At 40.2% G+C, this 16,223-nt stretch overlaps 1 protein-coding gene across 9 annotated transcripts in view; it reads left to right on the top strand.

Moving 5' to 3' along the window:
• The window catches only part of GPM6B (glycoprotein M6B), a 148,600-nt gene that overhangs the window by 127,966 nt on the left and 4,411 nt on the right, over positions 1-16,223 (top strand). For all 9 annotated transcript variants that reach the window (XM_089511637.1, XM_089511633.1, XM_089511636.1 and 6 more), the window contains 4 exons: positions 995-1,181; positions 3,430-3,586; positions 11,138-11,309; positions 15,086-15,159. In XM_089511637.1, the coding sequence (XP_089367763.1) occupies positions 995-1,181; positions 3,430-3,586; positions 11,138-11,309; positions 15,086-15,159 (590 nt within the window). The remainder of the gene's footprint in view (positions 1-994; positions 1,182-3,429; positions 3,587-11,137; positions 11,310-15,085; positions 15,160-16,223) is intronic.

Raw genomic sequence — 16,223 nt, 5'->3', positions numbered from 1 at the left:
AATTAAAAAATATTTTTTAATGTTTATTTTAAAAAAAAAAACTGAGCCATCCCCACTCATGCCATCTCTGCTGTGTTCTAAAGGGACATAGGCAAATGCTACAGCTCATCTCTGCCAAAAAGCAGATTTTAGGGAGCAGTGGTGTCACACACACCCCTTTTAGGGTGTTACCTGGTCCGGTCTGGACTCCCTACACCCTCCTAGTGACACCCCTGGGTTGGGGAACTGGCCAGATTTGTACAAGCAGGATACTCCTCACTCTTGTGGTTTAAGATAACAGGTATGAAGTCTAAGGAACAACAGTTAAACTAGGAACTGCAATCTCTTACCTGTAAACTAATGGTTTCCACACTGTGGTGCATGGAATACTGATGATCCATGAGAATGCTGCAAATGGTCCATGGGGACTGTGTGCATCAGCCAATGATGCTCTGATCTACAGAGAAAAGTGAAATGGATGAGCCAGTTACAGAGAGCAAGCAAGGAGGAAAAAGGTCACAGTGGTCACTTTGGTTGCTTAAAGAGATCAGGTATTAAATGCCAGCTAAAATCAGCATCACTGAAATACTTACTGATAAAGCCAGAGCAGCTAGGTCCTGGCCTGCATGGCAAATGCTGTCTTCCTCCACAATGGCAGGCCTACTGCAGCTAAATTTACTGTGATGAGTGTAATATATTTGTGAGTAAGCATCATGAATTACAAGAAATAGCTGTAGTTTTAATATTCCTGTTTGACAGTCAGCCATCAGCTCTGCTGAAAATGTTTGCAATTGCTCACTTACATAGTCTACAAATGCTTTTGATGATAATGTAGTAGACCATGTAAAGGAAAAGCTTGGGAACTGTGCTTTGAACACATCCTTTTTGCTGTTTTATCTTGAGGATCTTCCCTTTTACTAGTTTTCCCATCTTTAAACCAAGCAAGTTGTAATTTGCTCGTCTCTTTAAATAATGTTGCCTTTCATTCACAGCCCTCCCTTTCTTTTCTGCTTAGGTTGCTTTGAATGTTGCATTAAGTGCCTGGGAGGAGTTCCATATACTTCCCTTGTGGCAACGATTCTCTGCTTCTCTGGGGTGGCTTTGTTCTGCGGCTGCGGTCATGTGGCTCTCGCTGGGACCATATCTATCCTTGAACAGAGTTTCTCCACAAACGTCACTGACCATGCTTTGTTATCTGAAGTGTGAGTATGAAACCAGTTCTCTTATTTTGTACCACAGTTGCGGTGAACCAAATCACCATGCTCCAAAGCTAAGGAGTATCCAGAAGAAAACAAATTCTGCACATAAGGAGGCAGGCATAGCTTGGTAAATAAAATAAAACAAAACTGAAGGTGAACCCATCTCAACCAAAATGAGTTTAGAAATTTCTGGGAAGCGACTAGTGGCATTGATGGAGAGGGTTGGGTATATCCTTTGTACATCTCTTTCAAGGGTCTGCATCTATTAGGGATTCAACATATACTGTCCCTTGAAATGTCTTGTCTAATTTGACAGAAAAAAAAAACCAAGACTTGCAATAAATCAAAAGAGAGTATACTTATTCAGCTCCATAGCAACTGAAGGCAAAAAGTATCTGTTGCCTAGAGATTGCAGGCCACTAAAAATATCCTGGAGAATTATGCAGGAAGATATACGGCTGAATCTAAAGATAAAATAATAAATATTATCATTAACCACTTGCAGTTGGCACAGTCATTAAATTTCTGCATCCCTAAATGACTGCAAGTTAATAAATATTATATAACCTTAAACTTGTTCTTCTGTCTTTGAATCTAATTGCTATTCCCAACTAAAATCCATTTAATCAATGGATTTTATACAAGTGCTGATGTACCATTCACCAGTTGAGTCAGTAGGTCTACTTTTATTGGGATTTGCAGCTGGATCTAGACAGTCCTGCCCTTCCTTGACACAGAAGGACCACTGCCTTTTTTCAATCATCCTGTTCTATTTTTCCAGCCTAAACCATTCCTTCAGCATTTTTTCTCATGCAATTTGTGTTCAGAATGTTCCATATTCTTTCCAACAGCCTTCTCAAACTGTAATGTCTAAAACTGAAGTTTTCCACCCCGACATATTTATATCCTTCTAAAAAGGTACAAATAAATATATTTGGTACATTGAGACTTGACTTAGAACAATAAGATTTTGTGTGGAAAAAGTAAATGAAACACATTTTAAAGGAAACAAATAAACAAACAAAACTCCTGGCACCTCAAAAACTGGCATGTTATAAGCTGTTATGAGTTGCAGCCCACTCCATCAGATGTAACCCATTTTAAAGGGTTGTTTTGAGAACGATGTGAGATTTGTGGTGGGAACTGAGCCCCGTAAAATAAAATGGGCAACTGTGATCCTCCAGATGTAGTTAGGCTATGAGTCCCATCAGCCTTAGATGACATAGCTGAAACTGTGTTGTGAGTGTAAATGGATGCATCTACAGAGAGCCTGCAAGGGCTCCTGGAGGTCTCTGCATGGGCCTGTTGCAGCACATCCAGCTCTCATTCCCTTGTTCTTCAACAACATGGAAATAGCATTGCTAACAATGTGAATTTTGGAGTTTAGTATTAGGAAGTATAGCTATGGAGATATATCTCTGTTACATGTAAATCTCCCAATGATCAGTTTACACTGTTTTGATGTGAAAGAGCAAATGCTAGCATTTGTTGAAGCCTAGGATACTGTAGAACAAGGGGGGGGTCCCCCCTGGTGACCAAATAGTTCAATTTCAAAGTAGTTTTTGAAGCATACATTCCAGTGTTGGGCAGGGCCAAAGGCAAAAAGATGATTTTAAAAAACCCACAAACCAGCATTCCATAGCTTAAAGCTCTTCTATAGTACCAGACATTTTAACTTTTGAAAATGAGGGAGAAGTTGGGATATCCTAGAGGAGAAAGTATCACCATTTGGTGAAGCACAGAGGGCACTCCATAGTCTGAGGCTATCCTGTTCAGCAAAAAATATATATGACAGTTCAGAGCTCCATGTAAAGGTTCACAAATCCTGTTGTTCAGCCCAATTATGACATTGATCCCTGCCTACACAACTCATTAGAGAGGAGCGATTTTGCCTAGTCTAAATAAGGCACCCTGTCTCCAGCAAACATCCCAATAGCATTATTTCCTGGAAAGTGTGTAATGTTCACATTAGGCCAGCCAAGCCATATTAGAATTTTCACACCCACAAATGCAATGCAAAACAGGATTTAAAAAAACCTAAAGTATACAACCAAAACAAGATCATAGCCCAAGGCCTGTTGGTTCATTGATAAAACTATGTCTTTTGAATATATTGCCCTCTTATCAGTTTCCTATCCTTATATCTATTTCACCATTAGAATGCTTACCTCTTGCATTCACCTCTATCAATAGGAAAGGGACTGTTTATTAATATGGCAAAGTTTGATTTCCCTGTTTTTTTCCTTCTCAGAATAAAACTAATGCAGTATGTGATCTACGGAATTGCATCATTCTTTTTCTTGTATGGAATCATTCTGTTGGCTGAGGGTTTTTATACAACAAGTGCTGTGAAGGAACTGCACGGTGAATTCAAGACAACTATCTGTGGGCGTTGCATCAGTGGAATGGTAAGTATGGTACAGTAACATGATTAACATTTGCTCTTGTTAATGCTTGTAAATATCTTGTATGTCTAAGTGTTTGTCAGATAGCAAATTTAGAAGGCAATACACCACTTTTCCACTCTGAGATAACATTCTGCAGTAATTGGGATCTTTTTTCTGGTAACATGGTCCCAGCAGCTATCATCCTGCCTGCTGTTTTAGCACACCCAAACAAAGGCATTGCTAGATGTATCAGAAATAGAAGGCCCACTGGTGATGCCTCATAAGCAGTACAGTTGGCCCTCCATATTTGCAGCTTTGACTTTTGTGGATTTGGTTATTCACAAATTTGATTAATATGTTATCTCTAGAAATCTTTAGGTCCTCCAGTGTGACTATGTGTCAACCTCCACCTGATGTCATCCTGGAGGACCTAGAGATTCCTAGAGAGACCACTTCTCTAAGCATTTGTAGGTCCTCCAGTGCAATTCTGTCATCAACATCTGGTAGATGTTGACCATAGAGTTGTGCTGGAGGACCTAGAGTTGCCTAGAGAAGTGTTCTCTCAAATAAAAAATAGTATTTTTTTATTTTCAGTTTTTCTTCTTTCACAGGGGTCCTGCACCCCTAACCCTAACAAATGTGAAGGGCCCACTGTGGCTGGTTTGTATATGGATTCTTTGGTAAAGTAAAGAACTGAATTTAAGGAATGACAATAAATCTTATCAAGGAGAAAGTAGAAACATTTGTTATGCTCCTGGACTGCAGTGTCATCCACAGTAAAACTCCCTAAGTCATGTGTAAATAGGCTTAATTACATTAATGTGAATATATTGGTATGCACTAGCCATTATCTATTATTCATGCACAGTAATATTTCTACACTTAGTATGAGAACTGTGCAACTCACATGATGATCAATTAATACTTCCTAACAAACATTTGCAACTGCTGTCAGTCGTTGTATATCTTGTCAAAGATAAGGCAGTTTTTCAACAGAGGGAACCAAGTTCTAGAAGGCAAGCTTTTTCTGTGGTTGGCTGAGACCTCTCCCTTGAAGTTTACTGTGTAACATAGAGCAGGAACTTCTCAGCATAATTATATTGTAACATGCTGGCAAATGTTTCTACTTTCTCCTTGATCCCAAATTTTGCAGCTTGATCCTGTGCCATCCCATTTTGTTCTCCCCTCCCCCACCGGCATTCTGCACATTTTTCATGCTGCTCTAAGCACCACAATCTGCTCCAGGGATGCACCATCTGCCATAGCTCTGTTTTTGTCCTCTTTCCCTTTGATACCTCATTCCATAAACCCTGGACGCTCTTCTTGCTCTCCTGAGGATCTTTCCTTGACATCTGATTGGAAGAGGTAAAGTGATAGTCTCCATGGTGAAATAACGAAATGGGTCTTTTCTGCTCACATTAGCTCATCTTTGCATCAACCTTGTGCCTATTCAGTCTAAGGCAAAGGTGCAAGTGACCAACTCCAATTTCTCTTTCTGTCTCATCTACTTTCATCCAGGAAAAGGAGAAAGTGGTAACAATAGAAGTCAGGAATGGCAAGCTGAATTGCTACGGCAACATGCTTCTCAAATGCCTGGGTGAGGGCTGATAGACTGGTACTCCATCATTTTAAATTTTGGGATGTGGTGGTGTCAAAATAGAAGGACTTCTTCAAATTCCTGTAAAATCTTTGAAAGCCCAAACTAAACACAAAGGAGTTCACAAGCACTAGACCTAGAGTATCTCCTTGTCCTTGGAAAGTGTCATTTCAGAAATAATGAAATTGCTACAAGTTACAGTGGGGCCTTGGTATCCATTGTGGTTTGGTTTCAGGATTCCCTGTGGATACCAAAATCTGTATATAAGTCCCATTATATACTATGGCATAGTAAAATGGTGTTTCTTATATAAAATGGCAAAACCATTTATATATATTCCCAAATCATGGATGGTTGAATTTGTGGATAAAGGATCCATGCATAGGGAGGACTAACTTGTTCTTACTGTATCAAGATAAAAGATGCTGGCCATGAAAGCCTTTGACTTCACTTTGTATGAATTGTTAAGGAAAACCGGTGTGGTACAGTCAGCCTTACTATCATGTATTCTACGAAAGATATCATAACATAAAAGGTAAAAGAAGAAGAAAAGAGACTAAAAAAATCCAATTAATCATTTAAATTCAATTTGTGGAACTGTCAGCATGCTGACTGCGTAGCTATACACCAGTTTCTGACCTAAGCTTTCCCTTACCTGTTTCTTATTTAAAAATTAACACAGAGAGAGGTTTAAAAATGGTTCCAACAGATGTTTCCCCTTGTTCTTGTATGTACATGCATGTGTGAATTATTAAATAAAAACAGAAGCGAAAGAAGGTTTAAACTATTCCCCATCTGCACTGGTCTCAATCTGGATCTGGGCCACATACTCTAAAGTTAGAAGGCAAGGAGCTGCATGTTCCATTTTGTAGCATATGGTTTAACTTTGCAACTTTTTCATGTTAGCATTTACTGGAGTTGATAGAATAACCAAATTCTGCTGAGCCATTCCACCTTCTAGGGTTTACATTTTGCTTTTTAGAACAATAATTACGCTAATTTTGATGATTTATGTTATTCATTTAATGTTGTTAACAACTGAAATCTAGTAGTGATTGCTGTAATCAAGGTAGAAGGGTAACTGCCATTTTTTTGAAAATTTGATTGCTCTTTTGCAATGTCACCCTATACCTAAGCAAAACCTTGTTTGGAAATCCAACATTTGCCATTTCCTTTGTGGAAGATTTTGTGTGTTTTCCATTGTGTCAAATGCTACTGTGAAACTGTTTCGTAACAGTTTTTGGTATAATTTAATACTGTGAAGAACTACAATCATTTAACAAACAGAAAATGCCAGTGTTATTAGATTCTTTCAGCATATTTGTTCCACTGAATTATGTTTTTCCCCCTTTTCAGACAACCATATGAGGTATTATGAAATACCATTCAGAGAGCTGTTATTTTTAGTCCTCAAAAATGATAGTTCTTCAAATGCTTTCTTAAAAATCTTAACTAGCAATGGGTTGAACAGAGATAATGGTTTCCTTGCACGCTACACACATGTCAACACAATCTAACCTCCATCTCCATGAGGACACGTTTGACCAGCTTATCACATCCCTCTCCCCGTTTTCCACACTACATTCCAATACTCATTCATATGGTCATCTACTCTCCTTGGCTTTAGGCAACATCCTCCCTCCTCCTTTTCCCCCCAATGACCATGGTCAAAACTGAGCTTGCTATCTCATCTTCCTACCCACAGGTTTTTGAATGTCAATTAACATTCTCACATTCAAATGGTTTATATAGGTCTATCTCTGGATTCTCCATTCCAAACATGTATCTGAGGAAATAGGCTCAAGTCTATGAAAGCGCAGGCTACCAACTTCTTTCTTATAGTTAGACTCAAAAGTGCTACAAGATCCCTTTGCATACTGATTTTCCAGATTCACATGGCTATCTCTTTGAAATTTTATCTTAATCTGAACTGTATATGGGGTGTTATTCTTTTGGGAAAGTCAGCATCCAAAATCCTGTTATAGTTGCTGTGCTATCTAGTGACTCCTATCATGACCCCACCCCATTCCCAGGCAGCAGCAGTTGCAATCAATGGGGGTCTGTTTCCCTGTTGTTTGGGAAGCAATGATAGTCCCATCCCACCCCGTAAGCAATCTCTGGTATGACAGGCAGAAGGAGGGTCCCTGTTGCAATTCCCCCTGACACCATAGATAACTCATGTGAGGGGAGGTGGCACCATCAGCCAACTGTTTTACGAGTGACATGGCAACAGATCCCTGTTGATTGCAGCAGCTGCTGCCTGGTAAGTGGTGATTAGGAGACTTTCACAGTCTGTATGTATGCCCTAACCTAGGGACTATGTAAGGATCATGAACACAAAACAGTCAAGCATGTGTAACTTTAGGTTACTAACTGCTCAACAGGATACCAGCCATTGTCTGTCAAATCTAAGCAGAACATCAGCTAGATAGAGATAAAGTCTCAAAACATTGTGTCATGGTCAAGCTAACAAAGCCATGACAGCCATGATCCTTACCTTTGTCATCCCAGTTTCCAGAGTCTAGATTCTGGGGAGGAAGGATGGGAATTCTATCATGGCTGGTTAACTTGAACATGACCCAATATTTCATGATTTCTGATCAATCTGTTTCCATCAGTACAATATGTGGAAGTTGCTAAGGTGGTCATTCATACTAATCAAAATAATTGCTTATAATCAGGGTAATAGGAGATAAAATAGATGGGATTTTTTATTCTTATTTGTCCTATATTTCTGTTCTTGGATTGATTTGAATACTATCAGTTTAGCAGCAAACTCTCCAGTGACAACCATACTAGCTTTTATATGAAAATATGTGCATTTTTATTCCTTTTTTAAAAATGCAGTCCAGATTGCATTTTCTGTGCAGATAAAGGATAGTTTAATTGGTTTTGTTAATATAATGTCCCCTTCAGACACTTATCTAAATTTCCTCATATTCTCAGATACACATACATATGCAATGTTTTTAATCTTGACAGGAGCATGTATTAGAAACTTTGTCCTACTTTATCACATACAAAGCAGATCCGTTTCTCTAGGGAGTTTATATATAGCTCCAGAATGAATTTAGTTGGAGGTAACTGGGCTGAAAGAGTGAGGCCATGGCAGTGCGGAGCTAGGATTCAAGAGTTGGCAAATAATGGGTCATTTGATTTCTGGGAGGCAGGAGATCTTTGGCTGTGATTTCTAAACACCCACTAAACAACAAATCCCAGGATTCCATGGAACAGAATCATGGCAATTAAAGTGGAATCATGTGCACCCAAAATAGTGAGTACACATAAGAAAACACAATAAATTGCACAGGTAAAGTTTACAATAGGAAATCAGGTTAAAGAGGAAGAGGAGGCTAAGATCTGTAAGCAAGCAATGTCTAGAAAAGGCATAAGGTTTAAAATGATGCGTTTCCAGCAATCTCAGTGGACCTTAAGAACATTCAGGAAGGGAAAGCCTTGACAAAGTCTTCAAGGTAGACCTAGATTTTGACAGCAGCATGAACTGCTGCCGCACTGTAGAAATAAAGCAGTTTGACACCACTTCAACTGCCATGGGTCAATGCTACAGAATTCTCAAGATTTGGTTTTGTGAGATGTACAATCTTTCCTGTCAGAGGTCTGGTACCCCATCAAACTACAAATATTGTAATTCCATAGCATTAAGCTATAAAAGTTAAAGTGGGGAGTCAAACTAATTTATTTCTGCAGTGGGGATGCAGCCCCAGCCAATAAAAAATTGGGGAAAGGGTTAATGAGGCTCTCTGTAAAAACTGTGATTTCAGTGTTCAGCAGTCTCAGATGTAAGGGATGAGGAAAATGTTTTGAATACTGAAGCCCAGAGTTTTAAGAGTGTTTTAGACCCAAAAGGAAAGGTTTAGACTTGAAATAATTTGTTGGTTAAATATATTCATGCCTAATGCTTGATTGATTCTCATCAAGTACGTTCTAATCAGGAGACCCTTTATTTTAACTAGTGGTTAATTAGTTATATTGCTGAATCTTGTCCAATCTAATCGTCATGGTCTGTTTTGCATGATTTTGTGAATGCTACCAGCTTACTACCATACATGAGCCAAGCATACGCCTCACATAATACTGGGGTTGAAAGTTTCTCCAGTGAAGAAATCTTCTAAAAGGGCCCTTCCACAGTGTATGATGATAGTTCTATGATCCCACGTTCAGTGTGATGATTCCATTGTATGGAATTCTGGGTTTTGCAGTTTGGAGAAGGGCATTTAGACTCCACAGCTGGAGACCTCTGGTGCTTCATCAAACTACATTCCCCAGGTCTCCATAGGATGCAGCCATGTCATTTAAAGTGGAATCACTATGCTATAACTGCATAATGTGAAAAGATCCCAGGTGTCAACAAAAGTTAACTACTGAAGTTGTTTGACATGGAAGGGAAGTTGTCAAACCATTATCACATTCTTCAGCATTAACCCTCTCCCCGTAATGGTTTTAATCTGAATTGCCTCCCTCCCCAAATGGATGCCATTTCTAAAAGCAGATGCATGTATCGAGAAGATGTGATTTAGCAGCCCTCATACCTGCTTAACCTGGATAAATTCTTTCAAACATATCTGGTTGCAAAATGTTTCTTAAGGAATTTAAAATTTATTTTGCTTCTGTTTGGTCCTTGCAGTGACCACAGCAGTGCAATCGTACCATTTAATAGTTGGACTTCATTACTGTTGTGTGCTTTCACGTTGTTTTCTTACTTACGGTATCCCTAAGGCAAACCTATCATGGGTTTTCTTGGCAAGATTTGTTGGGGGTGGGGCTGTCTTTGCCTTCTTCCGAGGCTGAGAGAATGTGACTTGTCCAGGGTAACCCAGTAGATTCCCCATGGCCAAGCAAGGATTCAGACCCTGGTCTCCAGTGTTGTAGTTCAATGCTCAAACACTATGCCATGCTGGCTCTCACAATATTTGGAATACCTAGTGCAACTTACTTAGCTGTCATATACTGAGGCCAGACCAATTGTGTTGTCTTCACTGTGTGGTGGTGCCTCTCCAGTGTTTCAATCAAGAATTTTTCTTAGTCCTTCTGGAAGGTGCTGGGAATTAAACCTGGGAGCATGCACATGTGCTTTACCACTGAACTGTGGCCCTTTCCCTCAGTGGTCACATATGGCTTTGATACTAGGTTTTTCATGAAGTTATCTAAAATGTTGCCTTTCAAAGATTACTGTATTGGAGATATGAGAATACACACATACACACACTTCTCCCACAAAATATTTTATCGAATTAATTTTTTAAAAAACTAATATAGTGCAAATTAGTTTGTTTGGTATAGGAATATTATTTTTAGATTTCCATTCTGCTTTAGTCTCTCTTACAAGCTGCCTTGGATCCTACAAAAGGAAAAAGAATGGATAGGTAGGAGGAAAAATAAAAGCCACCTTTGATCTCTATCTTAAGATTCTGCTCTTTCTGGATCTAAGTTTTTTTGTGCTCTGTTTTCCTGGCATCCTGGTTCAGTAGTTTCCAAACTGTAAGCCAGACTTAAAATCTTGCAATTTAAAACCTCTCATATCTTTTACAACCATTAACTGAACATGACCCCCCCCCCCCCCCCCCGCAAACCGCCTACCTTTCCAGACAGGCAACACTCCATCCAAAAGGCTTCTGAGGCACTCTAGGTCAGGGCACTGATAAATGACTATGCAGCACTCTGCTGGGCTTGAGGTAAGCCATTGTGTCTGCCTTTTTGCAACATACCGCATGGCTAGGAGAGCACTGCAGACATAACCTCCCAGCCCCACAATTGGCATGACCTCGGAAACCCTTCAGTTGGAGTACTGTCTGAAAAGGTAGGGGTAAGTCCTGATTGCTCATATCCTACTTAATTTTTTAACATGATAGAATTGCTTGTGTGTTTACTGACAAATGTGATAACACATAATTACACCCTGAAGGAACAATAGCAAAATCTGAGCTCTGTGAAATGTGTCTGTCTCCTCTTCACAGTTTGTTTTCCTCACCTATGTACTTGGGGTGGCCTGGCTGGGCGTCTTTGGCTTCTCTGCTGTGCCAGTCTTTATGTTCTATAACATATGGTCAACTTGTGAAGTCATCAGATCGCTCCCAGCAAATATGACAGCTTCAGCCGACCAGATCTGTGTGGATATCAGGCAATACGGTACTTATTTTAATCCTGATTAAATGTTTTATCTTCTTTCCTTGACCCATCTTCAAGAGGGTTGTCTTAGCTTATGAGATGAACTGAACAGCAACCAAGTGTGGAATCTATGAACATGTCATTACTTTTTCAATTAATGCAGATTACACTGACCCCTTTCCAAATGCATCCAGTTTAACTGTATTTGGCAAGTCATTTATCTAAAGTGATTTTGCAGCTGTTATCCGCATTACAATATCAGGCTTAATAATAAAACAATCAGCAATATAAACTGCTTAGGCAAGCCTGACCCCATCATCAAATACTTAAAAATAAATAAATCTCAGGCTAGTGTCGTAAATGGAAACATTTGACTAGATCTCTGAATATTTTTACTATGTCTCCAGTGCAAAGTATATGTAGTTTTACAAATCAGTTCCTTTTGATTTTGGAATATATATACTTGCTATGTGGACAGTAAATTACAGCTAAAACTTTAGTGGGAAGGAGTCTAGATTTTTTTTTCTTACACCAAAAATAAATTCCGAACTTGAGTATTACATATATTATGCAGATCCCTGTATGACTAATTATATTATTTTATATAGCCATTTCTGCTTTGTGGGGGAGTGGGGAGGACAGGAACTGAGATTAGGTGAAGGGGGGCCATGATCACATCAAAGGCAGGTGGCCATTAGATGCAAGGATGGAAAACTGAGCCCCAAATCAAATCTGTTGACCTCTTGAAGTCATATCCAGACTCCAGTTTTCGTGAGTTTCTACAATACTTCACTAAGCTTTTCTCTGTCTTTGAAATTGTGATGGCTAAACCCATAATTTTCTATTTGGATGGAGATTTTCAATTGTTAGCAGCAACCATCTGTGTGTTGTTGTTTTAAAAGTGTTCATGTTTGAAAGTAGATGAGTTCCTGGATGAAAGTAACTCCATAACTGGTTTTTCAGATCATGTCTTCTTCCAAGATACTCCAGTAAATTATGACAAAGCAGTAGCTTTTCCAAACAGAGAAGTATTAAGTATGCTAATGTCACGGAGCTTTCTTTAAATTGGTATACTTCACAGTAGAGTCCAATTAAGGCAGACAGCAAAAACCAGCACAGACCAGGCTCAACCACATTAAGAGCAACATTTATCTAGGTTGAGAATGTAACTATCAAGGGAATAATATTCTGCTATTCGGAGGAGGGTTTGTTTTTTTTAAGGGGGGGGGGGAACTAAAAAGTTAAATTTATCTCAACCAGATCTACACTAGCAACATCATTTAGTAGCTAAGGTTAGATTTGTACTGGTTGTGCATTTTATGATTCTTAAGCTTCAATTAAATCAATGAAAAGAGGATAATTGTGTGCGCATGTGTGTTTAGAAGAGGGAACAAGCATCTGGCTTCCCAGAAGTGATGGAATTCATTAATAAAGCAGTGAACCTCTAATAAGTGGAACATGTCAGAATAAGCATTGGATTATTTACATGCCACAAAGTACAGTTGTATAGTATGGACTATAGAATATCAGGGAGTGGAGCAAAGGGAGGGAGAAAAAGGTTGTTCGGTTAAGATGCAGTTATATGAGGATTTAGCCAGCTGGGATAAGGTTGGTAGCCTAGAGAACTAAGAGTTTAGTAAAAAGTTTTTGAATAATAAAAATGGGCCCAAAAGAACTGGGAAGTAGAACTAGCCTGCACATATTTGGAAGGTGATGTTGCATTGGGACCCTGCTTGGGATTTGGACTTGATTCATTCATTCTCTGTTGTAACCCAGGATCAAAACTAAGATTTGGAAATCAAGATTACCTGACCACTCCCAGTGACATGCAGTTGGAAACCCAAAGACAACTTTTTCTAATTCTTCCGTACATGCATATTTGGAAATAAAGTAGACTCTAAAGGGGAGGGAGGATTAACCCAGCCTAGTTTCAGTCAAGTAACTGTTATTTAAACAAACAATGTATACGCTTTTAAAAAAATAAGATACACTACTGCTTTTGGGGCCTGGCATTATTCCTCTAGACTGCCAGTCAAATAAATAATAGTGTACTTGAAGAGAGTACTTTACTGCTTTATTTTACTAGCAAAACCAGGTGAGATTTACTTATGCAGTATGTACTGAATCCTTTTTTAAAAATTTTGTACTCCAGATTCTTTCTACATGTATTGTTTCGATGTATGGTGCAATCCACTTTGGGTCCCCTGTGGGAGAAAAGCAGGATATACCATATATACTCGACTATAAGTCGAGAAATTTTTGCCCCAAAATTGCGGTACTTTGACCAAGCCTCTCCCCAGCCGGGCTACCTCTGCAAGAGATAGCCCAGCTGGGGAGATGCTGGCAAGGGTGACCGATTGCCCCGCAGCCCCCGCTTGGCCCGGCTCCCTCCCAGTGAGGGAGACGATCTCGCACCCTGCAGAATCTCTTCCGCCAGGCTCTCCCACCCCCACCCCCGAGAAGGGGCCTGGATGAGGAGACGACAGGGATGGCAATCGCCTTCCCCAAAGCCTCTCCTCAGCCAGGCCCCTTCCGTGGGGAAAGAGCCGGGCGGAGGAGAGGCCGGGGATGGCGATCGCCCTCCCCAGAAGCCTCTCCTGGGTGAGATCCCTTCCCTTGGGAAGGAGCCTCGCTCAGGGGATGCTGGGAAGGGCGATCGCCCTCCCCAGAAGCCTCTCCTGGGCGAGACCCCTTCCCTTGGGAAGGAGCCTCGCTCAGGGGACGCTGGGAAGGGCAATCGCCTTCCCCAAAAGCCTCTTTTCGGCGAGGCCCTTTCCTCAGCGAAGGGACCTGGCTGAGGAGACACCAGGAGGATGCGCAATCACCCAAAAGCCTCTCCCTTTCTGGGCTTCTTTTGTGAGGAAAGCCCAGTGAGGGAGACACTGAGGGGAGCACACCCTTGACTTATCCATGGGTCATATGAAAATCCATATTTTTGGCCCCAAAAGTTGACCTCGACTTATACATGAGGTCGACTTATACACGAGTATATACGGTAAATAAAATAAAGAAGCGGGTTAGGAAAAAAACCTGTCCTTAAGGCATTTGGTGATCTGGGCTGGTGATGGAAACTTCCCTCTGCAGCTTCCACCAGGTCTTTTCCAGAGTTGTCTGCTTAAGTCTGCAGGGAGGGACTGTGAAGTATTGCTGCCATCATCTTTTATTCCTGCATTATGGGTCTTGTACCTACTGCTTTGAGTCCCTTCCCAAAACCCATGGTCAAGGACTGTGACTAATTTGACATTGTAATAAAATTGTGTAGTTCTTCTAAAAGAACACTTCCAGAAGAGAAAATGGATTGGAAGGAAGATGGGTATTGAGGAATGGAAGCAGAGAAATTATAGAAGAAGGAAGTCTGATAGGGCACAAGGCCAAAAGAAGGAAAAGAATTACAATATGATTAAACAAATAAGAACATAGCCTTCAATCCTAATTTAAGACAAATCCTGAAAAGTATTAGACATCTTTTCTAGCAATCCATTAACCTCATCAATATAGGAAATAAGCACAGCATGACAATGTCCGTAGTGACTAAAACAACCATTTGTCTGACATATGGGAATGCTAGATCTGAGAACATCTTTTGGCAAGGAGACTATCCTGGATGTAGAAAGAGAACACAGTTAAATGATTTCATACTTGCTAATGCCAACTCCAGATTGAACTGGTCAATGTGTGGGTGCATGATAAAGAAACAGAACTTTCATGTGGGTGTAGAAGGGAAACGAGACTTGAGAAAGAGAGAATTATGTCAGCTAACAGCATTAATGGTAATTTCTGTGGTATTTTAACTTCAGGAATCATCCCTTGGAATGCTGTACCTGGCAAAGCCTGTGGTTGGGCCTTAGCAGACATGTGCAGCACACCTGAGGTAAAGAAGTCTTTTAACATCCAGTGCTTGTTTCAACACCTTGACAGCTAGTTCATAAATGTTCTCAGAAGCCTGCTAAAATACTAAATGTGTGTCTCAAAAGGAATTAAGATTGTAATTTGCTTTGGATGATGAACAAAGTTTTGAAGACATCTGTCTTCAACCATTTTTAAGCTAAGCTACCCTCTCTTAAGGGTATGGCCACTGTACATCCATCCTTTAGACTGAGAAGTGCATGTTTTCTTAGGCTGATCTTAAGGCACACGTATAATAAAATGGGACCTGTGCAGGAAGATCTTTTTTGCATTTTTAGATCACAAGATCCCAAACTGTACAGGGCTTTATAGGTCAAGAACAGCATTTTGGATTGGATTAGGAAACAGATTCAAGCCAAAAAATTGGTGTTATGCTTTTGTAAAGTTTGGTCCCCATTCAAAACTCTTGTTTCTAAGTTCTACATAAATTGAAGGCTTCAACCTGTTAGTCAGCGATTTTGGGGTAAGCTAGGCTTACAACTGCATAACTATTCCCTATTCACATTTACAATTGTGGCACTACTACTATGATTGCAGATGTTCCTGAAACCCATCTTAAAAGCCATTCAGCAGTTCCGAGTGACAAAGATCTGCAGCACTGGTGCGCAGGGTACTGCAGGGTGGTGTGAAAACCCACTCCTGACAACAATTGACAGTGCAAGGCATGGAAACAGGGAACCCTGCAATGTCCTCTTCCAACTCTGTCACACATTCTCTTTCAGCACCCTGCTCACCAGCTCTCCAGTTCTCTTTCACTTAGAACTGCTGGCTAGCTTTTAAGGTAGGTTTCAGGGGCTGAAGGAGGAGATAAAACACATTATCATAACTACACCTTTGGTGCAAGATCTCAGATGAAGCTTTACTGCCTTTTTCAAAGGTATACCAAATTGGGAGGTTATGAGAACAAAAACCAGCTTATCCATGTCTGATTTCTAAGAAGCTGAAAGGTATTCTGCACCAAATCTCACTTGAGCCTCTAGTGTAGAAGCAGGTATCATGAGGCCTTCTGAAAGTGTTTGGACTGTAACT

The sequence above is a fragment of the Sceloporus occidentalis genome, unplaced genomic scaffold, assembly GCF_023333645.1.
Source record: "Sceloporus occidentalis isolate IW3139 unplaced genomic scaffold, rSceOcc1.0.p SCAF_2, whole genome shotgun sequence".
NCBI lineage: Eukaryota > Metazoa > Chordata > Lepidosauria > Squamata > Phrynosomatidae > Sceloporus > Sceloporus occidentalis.
The sequence above is the reverse complement of the archived record's forward strand: the minus strand, read 5'-3'. Positions and strand labels throughout refer to the sequence as shown.